Here is a 23474-nt window from a genome sequence, read left to right as displayed (position 1 = left end):
CAAAATGTTATTTGCTCTTGGGTTTCTATGGAGAAAGGAACACTAATACTTCATTTTGTTAACCTTTGGCTTGAAAACAAATATCTCTTCAATTAGCCTCTTTCTCTCTTTCCCTTTTGCTAAACAAATAGAAAGCCGGGGACAGAAAGAGATAATATAGATTTATATAATACTTTTTTTTTCAGATGGCTCAATTTTCTAAAGTAGAATTAGTGCAGCATTTTGTCATAAAATCTACTTAATTTGCACTGACCTTTTGGCAGATTCAATGTTTATTTTAATGGCAGAATGCTTTCTCCGGTGAGAACACTAAAAATCCTGTGTTTTTCTTTTTCCCCCCATTCAAGCACTCCCTGCATAGTGAAGTCATTTTATGACTAATGTGCTCTGCTCTTTGAAGTTTCAGGAAAACATCATGTGGCCTCAAGCTTTTCAAATCGGACGCCTGGTTTTGATAAGACTACAGCATGTTTTTAGTGCCAGCTTTCTTTTCCACTTCAGCTGACATTCATAGCCAAGAGGAAGGCACAGGAATTGAACAAATTATTTTGTTGCATGTAACGGAACCACACACACAGTTTCAGAAAATCAAACCCTGGCATGACCACTGAGCTCTGTAACCTGCTGGCGCTCATGGGTGTTGAGCTAGGCTTGTCGATTTCATAGTGGTACCTGCTAGACCTACAGCAGTGATATAAATAGCATTACAGTTCTAGCCACATTATTGCTACACATACAACAACTGTTGCTAAGCATTTAAGCAGGAAACACAACACCACTCTAACACACTCAGTGACGCATATCACTGAATGTTACTTCAGAGCAAGAAACATTTACTACAAGTGACTGTTTATATACTGTTTTACATGCACACTGCACCTTGTCTAACGTGCAGTAATGCAGACAGTTCCCATAACCTGCCATGTAAACCAAAAGATTATGTAAGCAATCACAGCAGGCTCAGACACTAATGACAAGCCTGACCAGACCAAGTGACAACATTCTAAGTTAATATTGTATTACCTGTGCAGACATTTTTAGCATATCTGTTTTAGTAATCATCTGAGGAAAGAGGGATACAACTCTGACCTGAATTCAAACGAGCCTGGCCAGGATTTCACCATCAAATTTCATTTCTCAAACACAAAAAGACTGCATTCGTACTAGACATGGGAAATGGGGATTGAAATAATATCTAACACAGTTAAACTGTTGCTAGTAAAGGTCACTAAAACATACTTATTTGTCCCAGTTATTTAAACATTTAAACGTAGAACATAATCAAATGTTTAGCCATAAATATAGATTTAGCCCATACTAAAACACACTTTTGTTCTATAACAAGAATAGAATAACGAAATCGGTGTTAGCAGCTTCACATGCTTTCATTTTTACTTTTTTTTATTTTACCCCCAAAATAGAGGAACTGTAATAAGAAAATAAGTTAACAAACTGCATGATTCACATATGCAGCATCACACCGTGTTCTGTAAAAAAGACCCAACCTATTTAAATTAAATGAGGGCACGCGCATGATTTATGTAGGCTGAGCTATTTCTAGAAAAAAAAAGGCTTTGCACAAAAGGGATAGAATCCAATCAAAAATTGTCATTTTATGGGTTACACTCCCAACATTGACAATAAAAACCTCATTTGGGCATTGAACTTCATATCTCAAATTCCCCAAACAAAAATGCCCAACTCTGAAACACAATAGTTATACTGTACTGTCATTTAATATGAACATTCTCTGTATTTCAACAAACTTTAAAATAATTCATACATACGGCTATAAGATTTCAACAAGATTTGTATTTTTAAAAAGCATTTAAAATGTCTCACTTTAAAAATTCATAACCTTATTTTGTAAGGACGACATTCTGAGAACATCATAAACTGAAAAACATAATCCAGCCATCAGGGAGAGAATTCCGATATCATGACTCTATGCATCCCATGGTTCGTAAACATGGCATTAAAAAACAGGGTTTGGACTGCATTGTAAAGTTAATGTTTTTGAACATCCAACAGCTCCAACACTCACAAGTTTTGACCTGCACTTTCAAAATGCCTTGATATTTTCCATGGCAAAAAAAAAAACATTTGAAGCACAGTAACAATTAGAAGATTTGAAGAATGACCTATTTTTTGATTCCCCTGTGCATTAAGTGAGGCATAAGCCAAGAAAATTTGAAACTCTTACTTATTACTCCAGCGAGAATTAGGACATGGCTGTTGCAGTGGGGTATGGAGAGAAGTGTCATTCTCCATTTGCATTTGTGTCATTTGGGATTTTATTTTCTCTTTTGCCATCCCCCTCATAAAACCATTAAAAAGATTCCATTTTTCTTTATCCTGCAGCACATTCCAAATTAAGTCAGATCGTTCCCTGACTCAAGCTTGGAAATATCTTCCCCATAAACCACGTGCATGGAAAAACAGCATGAATTATTTATCAGCCACAGTACTTAAACCACATCAATGTCCCCTTGTTTACTGATAAGTTCAAATGGCATCGCTTGATGACTTTGTCCTTTACCTCTTTTGTAGTGCAAGCAATGGACATCACTGGTTCTTGTATTTAATAATATTTTTGGAAAATGGCTAAAGAATCAGGCGAACAAAGCATAGCAGGTGTGTGAGCGTGTTTCACATATGTTAGCCTGAAGTTATTTCTTGATGCAAACATAATTTATTAAATTGCTTCATGTACAGAGATTGACTGGAGAGCATGATAGCTTTGCACACTTAACACGCATTAGGTTGTGATCTCACAGAGTTAACTGTCCATAAATCTTTATTTCTTGTGATCATTCCTGCTATATAGTCTAGATATACACACTTAATGCTGAACAAGTGCAGGACTGCATAATCCCTTCCTATCTGTCGAAGAAATAGAATAGAAATAAAGAATAGAGAAGAAATTATCTGTTTTTACAACGCACATTCACATGCTTTAAATGAGAATTATATTAAGCATATTTTCCTAACCAAAACATGTGTAAGAATGACTATTTCGAGAAGTTCACTGTCTTTAATTGTGTATACAAAACCAAAATGACAACTGTTTGCGCACCCGAGACTTGGAGCTTTTAACCACACATTACATTGGCTTTCACAATGATCATTAAGGTTAGTGGTTCAGTCAAGATAAAAGCATGTGCATTGCTGCAGACCATCTCCATCTAGGAACTTCAGATCCCAAAACACATTTACTAAAAGGCATTACAACCACATAAATTCAGTGACACTACACTGATTTTTAAATATTTTAAAGAATTCTGCAGGATATAAATACGGGCTCAGGACTATGTGCAAATTATTTTACGTATGCCAGGACAGATGCAATGATATCAAATAGAATTTCAAATTTTTCTTCAATGAAATACCCTCTATCTTGGTATATTAAAAGTAGCTTATCTTCATCTGTTAGACTTTCTTTAAAAAGCAAGAGGTTCAATCCCTAGTACTTTGATTTTAAGGAATTATAATGAACAAAATTCCACTTTTTATTTTGGAAATGAACTCTCTGTTTGCAGTTGCTAACTGTTAATGCCAATGGGAATTTAATGTTGGAATAATTGTTTCATATTCCTAGGTTACTGTTGAGACGCTTTAGGCTTGAAAATAAATTAGCTGGAATAAAACTCTTGACAGCTTTTGGGCAGAAATAGTTACATCTGCTCCGAAGATACGTATGCATTATTCCAATGCTTTGTGTGTCTTTTTATAGCGTGCAGTAATCACTCTAAATCTACCCATATGTAGCTTTGCAGTGTTTTTCAGTTCCAATATTAAACGGCTTTAAGGCTTTGCCATGCACCTCTTTAAATCTGATCTGCTGGAATACTGCGAGATCTGCCAAGAGGACGACTGTCACAGGCCAGTAACACAGTGCAGCTACATTAAGTTTTGTGTAAACTTCTGTCAACTTTTTGATCAAAAACGTCAGGGATCGTACTTAAAGACTTCCCTATCCTGTCAGAGGGGATGCCAGCATCTTGTGGCATCGTTCTAAATTACTTCAATGAACATCTTGAGTGAACAAATGTGGAAATTTAAAGTTGTTTTTAGGCAGAGAAACGGTTTGAGATATTATGTGACCAACACATTTCCCATTACTAAACCTGCAGAACATATGATCGCTCTGTTCTGGGGAATGAACACGGCTCATTTGATGCTTGATCATTGCTTTTACTTCTCTTGTTTAAAATAAACTCTTACAAAACTACAGGTGAAGCGTTCAGCTTTTTTGACTTGTCTACTGTCATCCTGGTTTACTTAATTTAATTATTAAAAAATTAGGACACCAAAGGATCCGGTCTCAATTCCACGAGATGTGAAATGCACACTCTGTTGACAGCGTCACAGCTCAGATATTTTCAAGATTTTACGGCAATTATCTTACCCATTTAAAAGTAACATCTTGCTTTTACTGTTGCCAAGTCACGGATATTCTTTTTCAGGGGGACAAAATGCAGTCACTCACCCCATCTACTTTTACCGTACATCGGGTGCTTTCTGCATCATTTTGCCTCTAAATCATGTTTAGATACTATAAAACAGATAATCTCATTTGTAAGCCATCCTATACTAAAAGAAAAAAAAGTGGAAATCAAACATGATGCAAATTATTTTTTATGACATCTCACACCGTGATGACTCTACGGATTTTGCAAATGATAAACTTCAATTACTATCTGAACCAAATAATGACGGTTTTAAGATCAGCTTCCTCTTGCTGGCACAAAATGACCTTGCAGATCTAAGCCATAACCAAAATATTTCTTTCTACAAAGAACAGTTTTTTTCTTGCTGTTTGCAGATAATTACGGTATACACTGTGTAACAGCGTAATATATTATACACTCAATCATTTTTCCAGTGATCAAATGCGTTTTGAATTGTTAAAAAAATACTGCGGATCAAAATTTTCTCAATTTTGAACACAATTTTGCATTGGCTGAAGAATACCTTCATATAAAGAATGCATTTTATACTATTATACAATTAAATAATTGTTACAAACAAAAATAAATCCACTGTTTAAAAGAGAGAAGGATTCTTTAAACCTTTATCCTTCTGTCACTGCCCTAACAAACTACAATTAACTTGCAAGTGCACTTATGTACACACACAGCATGCAGCAGATGGCTTTTCTGCTCATTATCGCTGTTTGTGCTCTCACATTTGAAAAACAATCACAGAAAATTGTCAGAATTCCTCATTTCTCTTACAACAGGATGATAGAGCATAAACAAAGACACAACGTGTCCATTCAAGCTAAGTGCCGTATCCAATAAAGCAGAGTGTCACAGACAGGGATGCTAAATAGATCCTTCTGCAAGGATAAAAATACAACAAACCTGCTGTATATGTGTGTGCAGGGAACATAAAAGCTGATAATAACATAAAATTTTGTCTAATTGTGGATCTTAACAAAGCAAAAAGACATGAAGCAGAAAATTAACAAGAAGCAACTCAGCAACTTCAGAAATTACATTTCCACTGCACAAGCTAGTTTTTAGATAAGCGACTTGTGCACCTTAAAAACAAACCTGCCTTTGACTCCCAAGCTGACGAAATTTCAACATTCCACATAAAAATCAACAATTCTATTTAAATATTGCATTTTTTCAGGAGCCTGCACAGATGAGTAACTTCTTAACTTGAGCTGTTAAATAAAGTGAGTTTGCTTTCTTTAATTCCTCCTGTGTAGAACTGGGCAGGAGAAGAAAGAATGTTACAGTAGCATCATCTTCATCTCTCTTCTGAATAAAATGCCATTCATGTTTATCATCTTAATCCTTGCATTTCATGTGATGAAATCCTAAAGAAAGCATCTCTCAAGTACCCTCATAAACCACAAAGCTTGCTCATCTCTAAATAATGTAATGCAGAACACCAAGGCGGAAGAGTCTGGATATCTGAAATGCATCAGAAGGAAAAGAAGAAAAAAATGTTTAAATGGTGCTAAAATAAACTCTCTACTGAAGACATAGCCTACTATTTATCTGATAAGACAGTAGAGATAATAGTCCAGGAACCATTTTCACAGATCTAAGTCTTTAGGGAAAACATTATACTCTATGTAGTTCAGCAGTGTTAAAAACCCACCACTTGTCTAACTACACAGAATGTGCCAGACTGATGGCTTTAGATGAATAAAAAAATAACAGCGTAATTAAAATGACTTAAACAATTGTGATCGGGGTTATTTACACCGTGAACATCAGCTTCAAGCACCTGGAAATTGTTCTCAGTAAAGCTTTCAAAATCTAAAACAAAACAAAATGCTGCACGCTGTGTTTTGCAAGTGTTCAGTAGACACTATCACTGTAAGCACGCAATCAATCGGAAGAAAGAAATCAATCGGGAACAGGGAACAAATCAGAAGATGAATTAAGGGGTTCTGAAAGGGCTGCATAGAGAGCCCTTGCTCGAGATCCACTGATCTGGATTCCAGACTCGGGCTCCCAGCGCTTGAATGATGTCATTATGCAGCCTCGCTTGTTCTGCATCAGTCGCACAACCCCAGCACTGCACTACCGTGCCGCTTCTGCAGTGAAGCCTTGGCCTACACAGTGCCTGTTGGGAAGAAAAGTAGTCTAACTGCATTTCAACACAAGTGCTATTAAACCAACAAATGGTTTCTCACATCAGTTCGGCGGTACGGTCTCGCCAACGACCCCACACCGCCCCCCCCCCCCCATATTTCTATGGAGAATTTGGGCAAACAGAAACCCACCTGCGCTGGAAAACCAAACACGCGCAACAGTCCGGACAGTACTGTGAAAAGGCAGTAAAAATCTAGATTTCATTTTAAGGCACAGAAGGATCGCTCTGTTGGGACTCCGGCAGGCAAACCATGTCTTAGGCTCAGGCCAGGTCTTAGGTCAGTGAGAGGAACAAAACAGAATACCAGCCTGAACAACCTTGACCCCAAATGTTCATGAAACCATGACCCTTCAGAAGAAAATGAGCTTAATACAACAATGAGAAATGAGAAAAACTACTGCTTCTCCTCCATATGCTGCACTTCATGAAAAACCAAGAGTGAAAACATTCAAACTAAGAACCATTCAAAATGGCGGCACCGCAGTGTGCAGAGCGAGCCGACCACGTCCCCACGCAGTGTCTCTCCGTGACGAGAGGCTGCAGCCACGGAGGGTCAGATTAATTAAGCTCAGCAGCAGCTGCAGTGCAACGTGAGACCCGCTCTGCCACAGTTCGCACCAGTCCAGCCCAATTACCTGCAGAGCCTCAGCGCTGGACATCTGACATTTCTCCTGCTCCGTTCGCCAGGGCCTCGCTCTCGCGAGTCCCCTGATGAATTTTTCAATCTGACTTCAATGTCTTTCGAGCTGCGGCCTGAAGAGCTACAGCACCTGCTGTGCCTGGCAATGATGAGTCCCAGAGAGATCTTTGTCAATCAGGCTGCTGCAGATGTTGCTCTACTTCAAGCAAGAGCTGCATCCAAACATGGACATGAAGAAGGGGAACTGCAGGCCCCAGCCTTCGACCGCGAGTTCTATTTCGAAGAGCTCCAAGCCTGATGAACTCACAAAAGCCAAGTTTTTATGTCTTGGAGGTCTTCCAGCGAAAGCAGCTGAGGCTAAACACGGAGGTCAACATCAACAAAGATTACAACCAAATTCACAGGCAGGTCCCTGCCAGAACTGGCCCCTAAAAATCACCGAAAAAAACGGTTTTGTGTCACTATACGGCATTGCCCTTGTTCACCACTGCCACAGAATAACATTCGCCTTCATTTTACCAGGCTGTTCCTGAAAAAAAAAAAGTGGATCCAGCCAATTTTTTTGTTTGTTTTCCCTCTCTTTGATTTATTTAATTTTTTGACGTCCCTAATGCATTCCAACTGCTAATGTACTGTAACAGTTACATTTGTTCCAAAGAGAAATATATTCCAACAATCTGTTTCGCAAGGGAGGCCGCAGCTCTTTAGAATGAAGGAACATAAACCCCGTTTGCGATGCTGCTAACAACAAAAGCGACAATTATTGGAAAAAAAGAAAAATAAACAAATGTGAAAGGTTATCGCAAGCCTGAGCTGGTGTCATCTAAGTTGTATCGTTTACTGAAGAGTCATATCTCCATTGGAAGCAACTAATGGGCTGATTACAACAGAGACAGGGACTTTGAGATTACCGAGAAACTGCCCAATAAAACATGTTTATATACAATTCCCTCACATAACTTGGAATCATATCCCTTCCCATCTGTGACAGGTCATAACTCACTGTCTGCCGTCTCTTTAACAGCCCTAAGAATCTGGGGATGCAGTTTGCCATGCATGGCATACCAATCCACTGCCAGTGCAAATTCTTGTCAACATATAATAAATTTATCATTTAAACCGGTTTTCATGCAAAGTACTGCAGTATACACTGCCCCCTGAAACAGAACATTTTTATAGGATGGTGTAGTGAAGTAAAATAAAGTCTTCTTAAGAGACTGATGGAGCTTTTATATTTTGCACTTACAATATTAACAATGTACTGTACAAGTAGGTGTCCTATTTTCATTGAACCAGTACAGCTATCCTTCCACTAGAGAATTCATTCCTGTCATTGTGGCAGCCATTGTCTACAATGGTCTACAGGCTGCAAGTGGGTCTCAAGATGTGTGTTTCATTAGAAATACTGTTCAGACCTAGATCCTGGCTTTTAACGCATGCCAGAACTCCAGGAGACAGAGATGGTACAGCCGGAGTTAAATTCAGCTCAAGCTGAAGGTGGATGTTCCCTTCACTAAAAAGGATTTCATGGTTAAAATCTTGAATCCACAGTATCTCTTTGCGTCTAACTGTGATTCACTTACACAGAATAAGATCCTTTGTACTACGTGTGCAGAATAATTTGTTTGGCCAGAGAAGAAAGACAAACTGGAATTTCCTGTACCAAAGCATTTTTAATATGTATTCCACAAAATTATATTTTTATATTATACATTCTATATAATAAAATGATTAACCTTTATTTTTTTCCTAAAGATTTCTGTAAAAAACATGTTTCTGTGCTACAAATTACATTTCATAGGCAATATTAATCAAAAGGTCTTGATAATAATAATACTGTGACCTTTTATGACAATAGCATTCATTAACTAGTAAAAAATGTTTTCTTATTAATAGCTGTTATCTGGTATAAATACACATCTGAAAGGGATATGCTACAAAAAGTAAAATTTACTTTTTAAACTTTTGCACACAAATTTCAAAGAGTTAAGTGGTTACCTGAATCCTGATTTAACTTAATTACGAAATCACAAATGAAAAAAAAAGAATCGAATTGCAAATTCTGAAAAAAATGCAAACAAAAGCTCTCTCTGCAACTATAGAGGATACAGAAGAGATGACACTGTCTCCCACTTCAGCTGGCTGTTGTAAAAGAACTGCACTGAAAGCCTAAGCAAATCAGTACTTTTAAACAAAGTGGTGTCTACTGAATACCACTATCCCCAAAATCTAAAATGACCAAAAAAATGCCCTCTGTCCTCTCGCAGAGAACAAAGAGAGCCCCACCTCAATTAGCCCTTAAGTCCAGGCCTAATTTTACTATATTTACCACCTCCATTCAAAGCTCTTCCTTATGTGCCCTTCAGACCCATGTCTCTGAAATTCATGTTTGCATAGATCATGCACATAGCAGCTGCCATATTGAAAACCGTCAGAGGAACAGCTGCCATCAGTGTTATCTGCCTCTCGACCATCGCTCGCAGATTAATCACGGACGAGTAGCACAGGAGCAACCCCGCGTTCTTGACAACTCAGAAAGATACGCAATTACACAAAATGAAGCTGGAACAGGCTCTTCTAGCTGCTTCTTAGCACAGAAATCATGTACACTGCACCAAAAAGATATCATCTTCAGGGCCTGTTACCTTAGCAACCAGTTCAATCATGCTATTCATCACAACTCTAACTCCTTCTAGAGAACTCTCCGACACACACACTCTCTACACAACCTGATCCACCCCTTTGAAATTTCTGATACACTTGTAGTTAAAAGCAAAGGCTCTTAAGAGAAAAAAAAGGACAACCAGGTTGTATCGCTCGTGCATTCGGTTTGTTAAGTCTTCTGCGAATTGCAAATTGCTTGTGACCTGATGCATCTGGTTGAAGTTTAATCAATAGAATTAAACAAGTGCATGAGGAGTTAAAACTGACAGCCTTCACTAAAAAAACTCTTCTCACTACAGAATGCTTTCTTCAAACTAAGGATGATTTTCTCACAGGACTAAACTAGACAGGCACCAAAATCAGGCACCCGACAAACTTTTTTTTATTTCAACAAATTAAATAATAGTTTACACCCCACTGTCCAATGTACCAAGCAAAACATGTGTTAATCATGATATCGCAAAGAAAATAATACAACATCAACTAATGAATAGTTGAATGAATCAAGTAATGAATGATAACATATTATCTTGCAGAAGGCATATTAAAAACCTTGGTTAACCACAAAATAAAGCACATATAAATTGCATCAAGACAAAACCACTTCTCAAAAACAATTCTTAAGTACTTAAGAGAGCGAATAAATACAATTTTACTACTCCCTGAATACAAATAGTCAGGCAATTTAATATGAAATGCATAAGAAAACTAAATGTGCTCCTTAAACTTTTTTTAAGATGCAAATCACAAACAGGACTGCTGTGAAATAACAAATTGGGAAAAACCACATAATGGCAGGCATATTATCTAAATCAAAACAGCCAGTACCCTAATGGTTGTGACATTATGAACAGCATGCAAAATATATTTCTGGTTCAGCATCATGTTGACCAAAAGGAAACGCACAAAACGATTTGTACAGTAAGAAATCTGATGCCCTTTACTTAAACATTTCCAAAAATACTAGCAAGGAAGTATTAACAATAAGGAGTTCATTTATACTGTCTCTGTCCACTTTACAGTCAAAACACATGAATGAAAATCACTGAAATATTTTAGGACCACACAAGATATTTTTTTTACTAATAAATGAGTACAATCTGGGAGAAACAAAACTAATGTCACCAAAAAGTTATATTTTATTAACTTAATTGATCATTACAATATTCACTCATGACAAAAACACCTTCTGTTGTAAGCTAGCAGAATCAGCAAGATTATCTCAAGGTTATACTAATTATTTAGACTGTATCAGGGAATGCAGCCTAAACAATGCTATTCTTTAGTACTGGGCTTTTTGGTCTGTTGAAACATTCAGGTATTCAAAGTCTGTATTAACAGTACTTTTTGATTTAAAATTTTTAAATTATGACTGAAAGATTATTTCATTTGAATCAAGACTGAAAAAACGAATTAAAAGTCTGTTGTTTTAATTAAACAATTTTAATTCATAAGAAATTAAAATGAGTAATCACAAAGCAAAATATCTTATGAAAACATTTAAAAAGCTACACAATATTTAGCACGTTTCATTAGCTTTTGACACATTTATAGTGCCCCATGGGTCACCAAAACAAGCAGCAAAACCCTGAAGACTTTATTAAAGTCAAAATATTGCCTATTAAGAATTTTATAGAAAACATAATATGTTTTAGCTTAAATTAATTTAATTTTAAGGGCGCCAGATTTTCAAAAGATCAACAGTTTTAAAAGTGGGGGTATGCTTATATATGGAGTATATAATGTCTGCTGAGTACAATCATAAGAAAAGGGCTGCTCAACATCCACGATATCTTGCATGGTTTTTTTCTCTTGAGTGACTGGCGGGAAAAAAAAATGGAAAAAGCGTCATATTCAGAAAGCAAAACTAAACCGCAAACCATGAGGATCGTGAGATCAACAGTTTCTCCTGCAGGGACAGAGTGGGAAGAGCACATTTCCCATCCTGCTTGCAGCGCGAGTGTGAGAGGGCTGGAAGATGACCAGGAGCCTCCGGCTCTGGGAATGCCAAGACCTCAGAAAATTCCACAGGCTCGTGGTCAAACACAAACACTAACACTAAGCAACAGCCAGCCCCTGGAGGGTCCATTTATCTCATCTGTCCACGCCATGGCAGGTAGAGAAATGCATTAAATCTTCAGCCGAGCCTACAAAACTACTCCCACATTCAAACACTTTCCCTGCTGTTTAAGGCTTGAGACCTTATAGCCTGCTCCTGCCATAGTTATACGCCAGCATGTGGAACATGCGCTGTGAGAGCTTTGGGGGATTTTCGAAAGAGCAGTAAACTTTTCGGCGCGGTCACATTCGCCGTTCCGCAGGAGAACAGCCCACAGCACAACAAATCTAGAGCCTCGTTTTTTCTCCTCCTTGGTGCCATTATCGTTAAGAATCAGAATTTCTACTTTTCCTGCTTGAGCGGTGATTCCACCCCGCCCCCCACGCCAAGAGAGAGGGTATGAAAATGAAATATTCCAAATGTTTCCCTGCCACACCAGCTGTCCTGCCTATTCCATGGAACCCATTCAAGTCCCTGCAAGCGGCTCCACTCCACTACACAGAAACTAACAACGCTTTTGTCATCAAGCAACGGATTTATCTTTCACAGCCCCTTCAACCTTAGGCCAGTCGCTCCGATAAGAAACGTGAGACCAGCCTGGAAAGGGGAGAGTGCTTGCAGAGTAGTCCCAGATTCATTTGTAAGGCTGATAGCAAAAGGTATTTGAAAGGTACAGAACCGTTGATAGTCTCATGCAATTTACAAGAAAGCACACAGCTCCATGCTTAAAATGACATCCTACGGATGAATATAAAGATATATAATCACTACCAGGTGTGGATCAGGGTCACATGCTAACCACTTCTCTGCCAGACCATCCCTATGCTCATCTGCAAAACTGTGCTATTCATTTCTTTACCAATACGGATGTTTAACTAGATCAATAACATCCCTTTTAAAAAACAATCATGTCTCTATGCGGATAAGGTTTATCTTTCTAAAAACTCTTAAAATTGACAGCTGACGGTCTGACTGTGCTTAGATGGCTAGAAAAAAAGGCATCCTAAATATATAGGATTTTATTTATTATAAGCTCTTATTTTTAAAACAATGAGAAACAATAAAGGTAATAAATTGAGCAACAGTTTCGGAGCAGAAAATAAACACATCATTTATAAAGTCACTGCACTGTAAGGACCCCTGTGTAATCACCATGACAATCAAACATTCCTTCTGCCTTTGGCACCATCAGCCAGATTCCTACCTGTCAAACACTGGACCAGACAGACAGAGCAAATATTTACATTCAACATATCAGCCCACAAGTGCAGGCTAGTCGAAGACACTTTAAACTGATCACAAGAATCTGTGTTCCGAACCACGCACTTTATTGAAATACTGTACATAAACACCTTTTCAAACTTATCCAAATGGATTCGATTTCAATTCTTTAAAATCGCAGAAAATAATCGGGTGGAGACAATTCAGATAAACATCATCATCCCCCCCAAAAAATAAAAGAATGTCTGAAAACATTCTCTGGATGTTGTATCTGCTAAAACAAAAACACCTACCTGGGTAAAAATCTTTGGATTTTGACAGTTTGATGGTCGCCCCGGTCTCTTTCTGAAGCTGCACAATTGTCTGTCCTCCTTTTCCAATTATAGATCCAGCAGCATAACTAGGTATTAGAACTTTTAAGAAAAATTGGCCGTCTTCTGTAAAACATCAAAAAATCAATCAATCAATCATAAAATTAAAAAAAAATACATGATGTACAGGAAACGTAAACGGTGATGAGGGTAATGGAAACAAAACTGACAGAAGAGGTAAATGGCATGAATAATGAACGTTCAATTACAAAGGTATGAAACCGCTGTGAAACAATGGAAAACTTGGAATTTCATCTTTTTTTGCAAACGTCGTGTAACATAAAACCTGCCCGCCCAACATGCGTACGCTTCCCGTTGTTACTACAACATGTTGGAAGTGGTGAAGAGGCTCCTGATGTAATACACAGAATAACTGGAAAAAAAAACAAGCTTCATCTTTACTTAGATACTGCATTCCAGTTTCCTTCGTATGAAGCATTTTCTTCGGACTCTTAAATTGGAAGCAGATGACAAATGAGGTCCTTGTGATTTATCATGGATTTCTAATTGATACAATGTTGTGGCACAGACACCAACAACGCCTAAATCCGACCGAGAACTGGGGGGAACTGAACAGCGTTAAAATCAGTGCCCAGCCTGAAGGTGATCATTATAGGAAATTACTGTTTTCTCGCACAAATAAAGAAGTTAGCAAACACGCGAGAATGCACCCTAAAGTGTAAAACGATTATCTGGAAAGGAAAACAAAAATACTCAGTGCCTTTCTTTTTTAAAAAAAAAATAATTAAAAAAGCTATCCTGCGCTCCGATATCGGTAAGGCTATACAATCGCATAGCTCAACTGCAATGTCAAAAATCCTGCAGTAATGCGTTTCACTTCACTCCTCAAGCTGTCTGCGATCCCCTTAAAGCGCATTATAATTACAGGATCCTTAAGAGGATCTTTCCCCGGCGAAAAAAAAGGTTATTATGTACCATTCGGCATGATGCAAATACGGGCAGGTGGGTCTGCCAGGTGGAGGAACCGGTTCCATAAAAAGTTCTACCCGCCTGCGATCAGAGCAAGAAATAAAGAAAAGCGCCAGTCAACTACAGCCTTATGTTCTCTGGAAACAGGATGATCCTGATCGCTTCTGCACGACAAGAAAGGACCGATTTAAGCAAGCTGCCCAGGCGAGATGTCCAAGGTGCAAGCCTTCTGCAAATGCCCCCATTGAGTCGTGCGCATGGATGCAGACAGGTCGCAGGGCTGCATATTTAAATCTGATCACCGGCGCGCCAGTCATGCAAACTCGTTATTGATAACTCGTCGGGTTTTTGCAACAACAACAACAACAAAAAAAAAAACAAAACAAAGATTAAAACAAAGTGAAGATAGGACGGCACATGCTGGGCAGCGCGTTGATTAAAGCCAAATAGCACGGCGATCGCACGAAGTTGGCTCTCTTTCACACAGTTTTTGACAACTGCCAGCACGAAAACGGTAAAAAACAACAACAACCATAATAATAATAATAATAATAATTCTGGGGGACTTTTTTCCGGTCCATCTCACTTTCTCTTCGGCGCAAACGAAAGCCCCGTTGCAGTTTAACAACAAAAACTTACAGTTTTATTCACACACACATACACACACACACCCACCCCCCTCCTCTCCAAACCTCTTTTTTTTTGTCTTCTCTTAAGTGCAAAGGAAAGAAAAAAGCATAATTTTTTAAGTACATAAAACATGGGTCGCCATGTTTCGGTTGTTTTTTTTTTAAAGAAAAACAACAAAAAAAAAAGAAGAATGACTATTGTTATTAGTTTCGCTCCTAGGGTTATTTCGGCGCAAGCTATCGGTATGAACGCAGCAGCTACCCACCGCCGGTGTTCGTCCTCTTGGTACTGCCGGCTTCTGGCGGCGCTTCCAGCGGTCTTTTTCGGGAATCCGGCGGGTCCAGGTCTATGGGCACCCCGGTGTGAGTCCCGTTCTGCTGGATAGGAGCTGCCGCCATCATGTTTGCAAGCTTTTTTTGTTTTGTTTTGTTTTAAAATAACGACAATTATTAGTATTATTATTATTAGTATTATTATTATTATTAAAAATATTTGGCTTCTTTTCTAAATGGGTGGAATATCAAAATAATAGTGCAAGAGCAGCTCTTAATCCGGCATGTAGGTGGATGGAGCTGGGGGAAAACTGAATGTGTCAGAAACTGGGGTGGGGGGGGGATAGAGAGGGGGGGGGGGGAGAGAAGAAGAGGGAGGGGGGGGGGAGGCAGAGAAAGTAAGGAGAGGATGGGATAGTTGGAGCGTGTGCCGTGCGTGCGGAAATCGGGGTCCCGAAGCGTGGCCGCTCGCTCTCTGAGGCTGGAGCTGCTCCGGGCGCTTTCTTGTGGGGCTGCTGCTGCCGCCGCGGCTGCTCGCGCATTACTCTCCCGGCTCAGCTCCGGCGGGCTGCCTGCGCTCGCACACACCGGGCGGGTCAGAGGTCACCCAGCCCAGCAACACGGCTCAACCCAGCTTGCACGCCGCCTCCGAAAACAAGACGGTGGCAACCAGCGGGGCGGGAGGCGGGAGGCCACGCCCCCCCCCCCTCCCCCCTCTGATGGGCGTGCGGGGCAACCAATAGGAATTAAGGGGCCGTGATTGGGCCTCCCTCACTTCAGCTAATCGGAGGAGCAGAAGAGGCGAGCGGGGGAGGGAAAGAGTTAATATTTGGGAATGACATCATGAACGCCCCCCGTTCTTTGCCGTCTCTACCGGTTGCTTTTATTTTGCAGCATCATGCAAATACGTAGCGGTGCTGCGAGCGAAAGGTGTCAACGTGACAAAGGCCATCAGGCGCACTGAAGCGACCCGTTCAGCTAATTTACATTTTTTGTCCTTTTTTCCCCGCTTCATTATAATCCCCACTTCACGCTTATCAATCATCTGTAGTGCATTATCATTTTCTCGGGGGTTGGCTATTTTCACGTTCTGGCTACTTCTGCAGGTTATTTTATGCTACATAATTTAAATATATATATATATTTCACTTAAGGTCCTCAGGTCTCTGTCTTTGTTAGGACACTCTGCAGCCTTTGTGGTACTGTATGTAGCTACTTCGATATTTAACAGGAGCAACCCTATTGTGTAAAAATGTAGACAAATGCACTGACATTGATATGTGAGCTGTGAAGTGAAGTTAAACCAGTTCGTTTTTAGTTGCAATTTAACACTTTAACAACTGTAACAACGACAAAATACCTATCAATGCCATATACTGTACAGCCTACCGCAACAACAGTAATCTTAATTTTAAAAGTAACATCTACAGACTATGAAGGAGACACGGTGATGTGATTGTAGTTTTAATTTGTATTTCCCGCTCCTGAAGCATCTGACTGCTATTCACTAACGTGGCTATAGAGTCGTTCTGACATGATATACTGTACCCCCAAGTCCTAATGGTTAAAAATGAATGCTTTTTAATGTTTGAATGTAGGTATTAAAACCACTTTGTTTTCATGTTTTGTTGCAGCATTTTCAAAAGACTGTTTTGGTATCTATTTAGTTATATGCTGAATCTGAAGTTATTTGTTGATATTATGTATAAAACGTGGAAATTTAGTAGGTAGTAAAACACTGATGGGAAAATGTCCACAGCCCATGTCAAAAGAGAGGCATCTGAGAAACTAGAGACAGCATAAAATCAGCTACTCGTTTTTTAGTCACCATTCATGTCCTTAAATCTACCCACATGTCCGATGAGGTCTTACTCCATCCATCGTATTCCATCCATTTTCTCACTGTTTCATTCAATTCAGTGTTGCAGGGGAGCCAGAGCCTATCCCGGAAAGCAACAGGCGCAAAGCAGGATGCACTTTGGACCGGACGCCAGTGTATTGCAGAGCATCGCTATTTGCAATCAACACATCATGTTTAAGGATATCAGCAACAAGTTGTTGAAACGGTTTGATGGATTTTGTATTTAAAAGTGCTTGGGTAGCATTCCTTTGTATAGAGTATACTGTACTCTGAATCATGTCTTTATTTTGTATCTTTGATGATTATTCATTATATGTTACATTTATAGTACGTGTTCAGCAATGCATTACAGGTGAAATTTCCCGGGTTTTAATATATATACAGTACTACCCAAAATTGAACTTATGATTCAGACTGCTTAATTCTGTTCTTTAAAATGTAAGGAATATCTGAGGGCAAAGTAAAAAAGGGGCATCTGTACTTTGCTGATACAAAGCACTTAACTTGTATGCTATTAATCATTGTGAAACTGATATTGCTTCTACACTTTTTATTATGTTTTCTCATTGGATCCTATGAAAGTTAAACATGAATACACTCGAATTTTCTTTATACTATTTAAAGAAAAATATTTCTGGGACATGACCATTCAGTATCTTACCGCAGGGCTATATTACAACACACAAGTTTATTAGACGCAGTGCTCCCTATCGTTCGGAAGAAAAAAAAAACCCTTAGTGCACACAGTGATTGCATAGAATAGTCAGTCTTGACTGACTCATTTTCTCCCATATCTTGCTCCGAATTTTATCCATTCAGAAGTCCCAAAGTTTTCTGTGTGTCAAATGTAAAAAAGGGTCATAAAGCCCATCTATATCGCTATAGTTAGGGATTGTATTTGAGGAGTAATCCGAGGACAGACAGCTCTTAAAGATTACAAGTCGGTATTGTGATCCAACAGCCAAACCCACTTTGCTAGCGCTGTACGCAGTACAGTAGTGCCCCAGTTTGGCGAGTTTTTGCACGCTGTGCCTTATGCTGCTGCTCCGCCCTGGCGCTTTTTCTTCTGGGGAAATTGCTATTGCGAAAGGCGTCATAAATGAAAGTGAGAAGAGCAAAACCCCATAAGGAAAAGTGCATCAATAATGGAGCATCGCAGTAATGAATAATGGAAAGCTTGCTTGAGGCTGAGGTGCAGTACATCACAACTTCCAAAGTGATATGTTAAATTGATTATTGAAATGCCTTCTGAGCTTCACAAGGGATTATAACAATCCGATGAGGTATATGACAGTGGCCATAGGATCACTTGCACCTCTAGCAAGGGATAGGCTTTTAAGAGGGCAGAGGCCTTTTGAAAAGACAGACGTTTCCACAGGTCACGTGTCACAACCTTTGTGGTGAGAATCAGTGCATCCCAACAAGTCGGCGGTTGTTGGTTTTGCTCATCCTAAGAGAACGACACTTCAGTGTGTCCTTGATATCTGTCATTTCCTTCTCCTGTCAGTTACACAGTTCCTCTTTTCCCGGGATTATGCAAGACATCTCTGCAGGTGTTCGATGAAATTCCTATAGGTATGCATATACAGTATGCAGTGCCAATTCTGAAGGGATTTTTTTTTTTTGCATTGACGCTAGATTTTTGTCTTTGGGAATTGCAAAATAACTAAACAAAAGAGCTCATAGAAGGAGAAGACAATTTGTCAAGCTACTGTATGTGTAGACGGAATATTTTTTAAAAACCTGAGTAACTACAGAAACTATCTTGTCAGTTCTCAATTCGTACCTTGGTAACCTGTCAGCTGGTTCTTCATTTACATGTGGGGCTGTTAATCAGTCAAGGTCTTTAACATAACACTTACTGACATTCCACTCCATCATAAGATTTTAACATTTCCCTACTATGAATCTGAGGAGTAAATCTTAACTTTGCAGCACTGTTCATGGGTTTGTAAGGAGGAGCTGTAATGAATTTTGGTTTTCTTCTGGAATAAATATTCTGTGAATGAGCAAATCTTTGGTTCAGCTGCCATGCTGGTTTGCGTCTTGTATTTTAACATGTTGAAACTGCATGACTGCATATTCTGAAACGATGAATTATTTACATTGATCAATTTCAATTGTAGAGGTTACTTTACTTAATTTCATTTTAATTTTATTCAGATTCTTCTTCCAGCTATGTAATCTTTGAAGTAAAAGCCTTTTCTAACATTCACGTGTAAATTTTAAATTGCCACTTTTTTTCATTTTTCTGTACTCTTTGAAATAAGGCAATTGTCCACTATGATATAGATTTTCACACAATATGTCTACTTACATGCAGGGCCAGAAATTCATCAAATCCCTCATTGCTTGCTTTGCCCACTATGTCTGCGATTAGCACAACAGTTGCAATTTAAAAGCTGTTTTCTTTCAGCGGGATGACATTTGCGTTCTTATCTTACCTTACACTCTTCCCCCTTTTAGTGCATATAGCTGGTAATTCAAATCTTAAACTGTGAGAAAATTGCTTATAGCAATCACTGACAGCTGAGACATCACTAAAGAAATTCTTTCATCTCCTAGCTCCAATTTAGATCAGTCATTAAGCCCGAGAGAGCCCAGGCTGTCAGAACATTTACTAAATCACTTTCTTAAAACACACAAAAACCTTATCTTCTAACTAAAGTTAGATTCCATTTCTTTTACAAATAATATCTTCCAATAATGTAACACAAGTCATTGACTGTCTTACAGTATTGGCAGCATGATTTGGAGGTTTTTTCATTTTCAGTCAGGTTTTTTTTTAGAAGGGGTAAGGTCAATGCTTGTTTGACATACGTCTGGGAAGAACTGGGATTCTGCATTATGCAAATTCGATTTTTGAACATTTTGAATGAAGGACAAGATACTTATTTCAGAGATGGACATTTGAAAAATAAGAAGCTAAAATTCACCCTGGCAATGTGTGTAATCACACTGACACACACATTGAATTTTCTATTCTGATTTCTGTTGATAGAAAGAAGTGAGAAACATTGTTCTGAATAATAGCAGCATAAGATGTTCATAACATCACAGGTTCTAAGAGGAGCCACAAACATGCACACTAAAGTTATTATATTTTCCAATATGATCATTACAGATTTTGAGGATTTGTCCAGCTAGATAAGATGAGTCAAACAGCTGAATAAATGCAATGATAGTTAAAGTCAATGGAGGAAATACCCCTACCAGCCCTGACTTGCTGGTTAAACATGCTGGTTTCTAAGCTCTGAGACCTGGTGCCTAAGGAGTAGCTGAGCACTAGGTTGTAAAGTGTTCAGGGCTACCTGGGAAGTGAGGTCACTGCAGGTCACTGCAGTAGAGAGAGGCTGTACAATAGCTGAATGCGAATCAAGAAGATGCAATGTATGAGCAGCTTGGCTCCATTTCAGGAGGATAGGAAAGCCTTATAAGGACAACCAAAAAACATGATTTTTTATTTGGCTGATATGATTTATATGAAGTGATATACATTTGTACCCAGTGACACAGATGAGCCTTTTACTGGTGTAATATAAGAGTACAACAACAGCTGCCCCATGTGGGACTTCAATTCACACTCATATGGATGTGAATATTAAATCCCTAAACACTACACACTGCTGCTTCTGCACCGCTTTTACCATTGAAAAATCTTTCTTTTTCTTTCCATCTGTTCCCTTTTTTACACAGCGACAGTCCAGCAACCTTCTTGCCATGTCATGGTTCTCAGTGAAGGACTTGCTGGCGAGAAAGCTTCCTTTCATCTAGAAGGCTTTTCACTCTCACGCGGCAAAACGCTGGTCAGCGTCATGAAGTGCTGAAAGATTCTAATTTTAAACGCAAGAACAGTGATCTAAAATACAAATGTGCTGTTAACATTGCATTTTGAAAAGTAGGAAAAAAATGACTCGGGGTGGGAACAGACCACCGTTTGCCAGGTTAACGACCTTGAACATGTAGCACAAATGTTACAGGTCAACGGTGCCCTGTCTGACATCTTTTGCACTGTCCACGCCAATCCAATCATCTTTTTCTCTCAGTCTGTCACCATAGCATTTGATAGCTGCACTTGTTTTCCCTTTCATTTACTCTGGCAGGCTCTCATCATGAATGCCTTTGAACATAAGGTCACAAAAACACTTTCGATAACTGTATTTCTGCTGCCCAGGCCCCTTCATGAGATAGGTAGGTTCTTGTTGCTGGTCATTCTTTTCAGGAGTAACCATGACACGTTTGTATGGCTACAGGAAAAGGGCTAATTCAGCTTGTTTCCCTTCTGTTTTATGTATTACAGTAAAACGAATCATGCAGTGAGAGACTGTGCTGGGCAGCAGCCAGTCATGTTAAAAGATACTTCAAAAGGTCAACAGACCGTGTCTTTTATTGTTTACTACTGTATGTGAGGTTATTTTTCTGAGTGTGTTAACAAACATTACTTGGAATAGTCTGTTGTTTTTTTAAATAAGTTCTGTTTTCAAAATGACGAGTGAAAGGTTGTTTGGATATTCTTTGTATTTACTGAAGAAAAAATTCTAGAGGGGCGTTGGATAGCTGAGGGAAAAAAAACAACAACTCTTGGTTTCACAACCACTTGAAATGCAATTTGTGACCTTTGTACCCTGCCACTGTACCTGTGCTAAGAGTATCTTTTTCCAAACAAAGTCTTACTGTCAGGGAGTCTGTACATTCATTTCATTGCTGTCACATCCTTCCAGAAGCAATTCCCAGGCTCGGTGAAAATACTGGATAATTTCTAGCCCAGCACAGCTAATACCAGTCTGTCTTAACATAATATGAGTTTAAAGATTCTAATTGTTTAGAACTTATATTAATATTGAGATACGAGAGACAATAAATGGCTAGGTAGTGAGTTTGTCGGAACTAAAATAGCAGGGGCTTTCAAACTCTTGTAATCTCACTGAGACATTGAAAATGACAGAAAGAGGAAATTCGCTGAGACGAGAACAAATAAGAGTTTTTTGAGTGACAAAAAAAAGATAACACAATCTTCTAGCAGTGTTATCAAAACACTAACCTTTTTGCCTGTAATGTTTCAGTAAGTGGGTGGATTATCTTTAATGTTGGCAGTAACAATATGGAAAAGACTATAAGGAGTGATTTGAGTAAGAGCACTCAGAGCAGCGATTAAGAGCCCTGTTTCAGAATAACGATGTGCTAAACCAAGATCCTGAAAAGGTGAGAATTATTTGTATCATAGAAAGATACAGTGTTGGACTGTTGGTAATCCCTATAGACCTATTTTATTGTGGATTAGTCTGAATAATCCCTGTATCCTATAAAATTATGGATTAGGTTTCATAATCTATATTGACTGAAGCATTTTCTATGTGATGAGAAACTGTCAATTTTCTCCTGGATGAGTTGGTAAATCTATACAGAATAAGGAATATGTTATAGGAGAACACTATCCATTCAAGTGATAAAAATATTTTGCAAACACCTAAAAATAACCCTAGTGTAATTGCTCACATGTCTGTAACTATAAATTGAGTGAGTCAACTAGAAGAATTTAATGCATAATGGGATATCACTGTCATTCATCTGTCATTAATAAATCTGACTGTTTCAAGCAAATATAAATGATGATTGTCTTACAAATATCTCTAATTATGCTTAATTATTACATAGAAAACAAGAAGTTTATAAAATTTCACATTACCTTGAATAAGTACTCACCTATAGCTAGACCCCTGTTCTGCACTTTGCACAGATACCTGTGAAGAAAAGTTTTAGATTTCATATGATTACTAATATGCCACATCTGCACTTCACTATGACAGCTTTAAACATTTAAATCTTCTAAATGTCTGTGAATATCATTGCCTTCAATTTATCCAAACATCTCTCTCAATTCTCTCATTTTCCTCAAACCAAAAAAAAATTAAGTTTCCAGCAGCGTGTCCCTGAATTTCAAAAGAAGAGAAATGATTTAAAGGAAGGAATTTACTTTTATTTGCTGTTTTTTAAAGTGATAGAAATTGTCATTGTGACTTCATTCTGCTGCAACACTGATAATTTAACCATGCACAATTTGCGAACTCAATTCTATATTTAGGCTCATCAGATAATGGAGCAATTTAAATTTAAATTACCTCAGATCTTACGCAATGCTGGTTCATTTCAGGTTGCTGAGGTTTCTAAATTTAAAGTGTCCTTCTTCATGTGAAAATAGATTATCTTG

At 38.5% G+C, this 23474-nt stretch overlaps 1 protein-coding gene across 4 annotated transcripts in view; it reads right to left on the bottom strand.

Moving 5' to 3' along the window:
• Positions 1-15950, bottom strand: part of LOC148828013 (RNA-binding protein Nova-1) — a 70549-nt gene extending 54599 nt beyond the window's left edge. Inside the window, exons 1-2 of one of the 4 annotated variants that reach the window (XM_088925423.1) lie at positions 15399-15950; positions 13496-13639 (exon numbers count right to left, since the gene is read on the bottom strand). In XM_088925423.1, the coding sequence (XP_088781549.1) occupies positions 13496-13639; positions 15399-15534 (280 nt within the window). In that variant the 5' untranslated portion in view covers positions 15535-15950. Of the gene's footprint in view, positions 1-13495; positions 13640-13975; positions 14108-14509; positions 14561-15398 lie in introns of those variants that run through there. The other 3 variants (XM_088925424.1, XM_088925426.1, XM_088925425.1) reach the window with 3 other exon arrangements.
• Positions 15951-23474: the final 7524 nt, after the last annotated feature.

Source organism: Atractosteus spatula, chromosome 9 (assembly GCF_055471065.1).
Source record: "Atractosteus spatula isolate fAtrSpa1 chromosome 9, fAtrSpa1.hap1, whole genome shotgun sequence".
Classification (NCBI taxonomy): domain Eukaryota; kingdom Metazoa; phylum Chordata; class Actinopteri; order Semionotiformes; family Lepisosteidae; genus Atractosteus; species Atractosteus spatula.
This window is presented reverse-complemented; position numbering and strand designations above follow the sequence as displayed.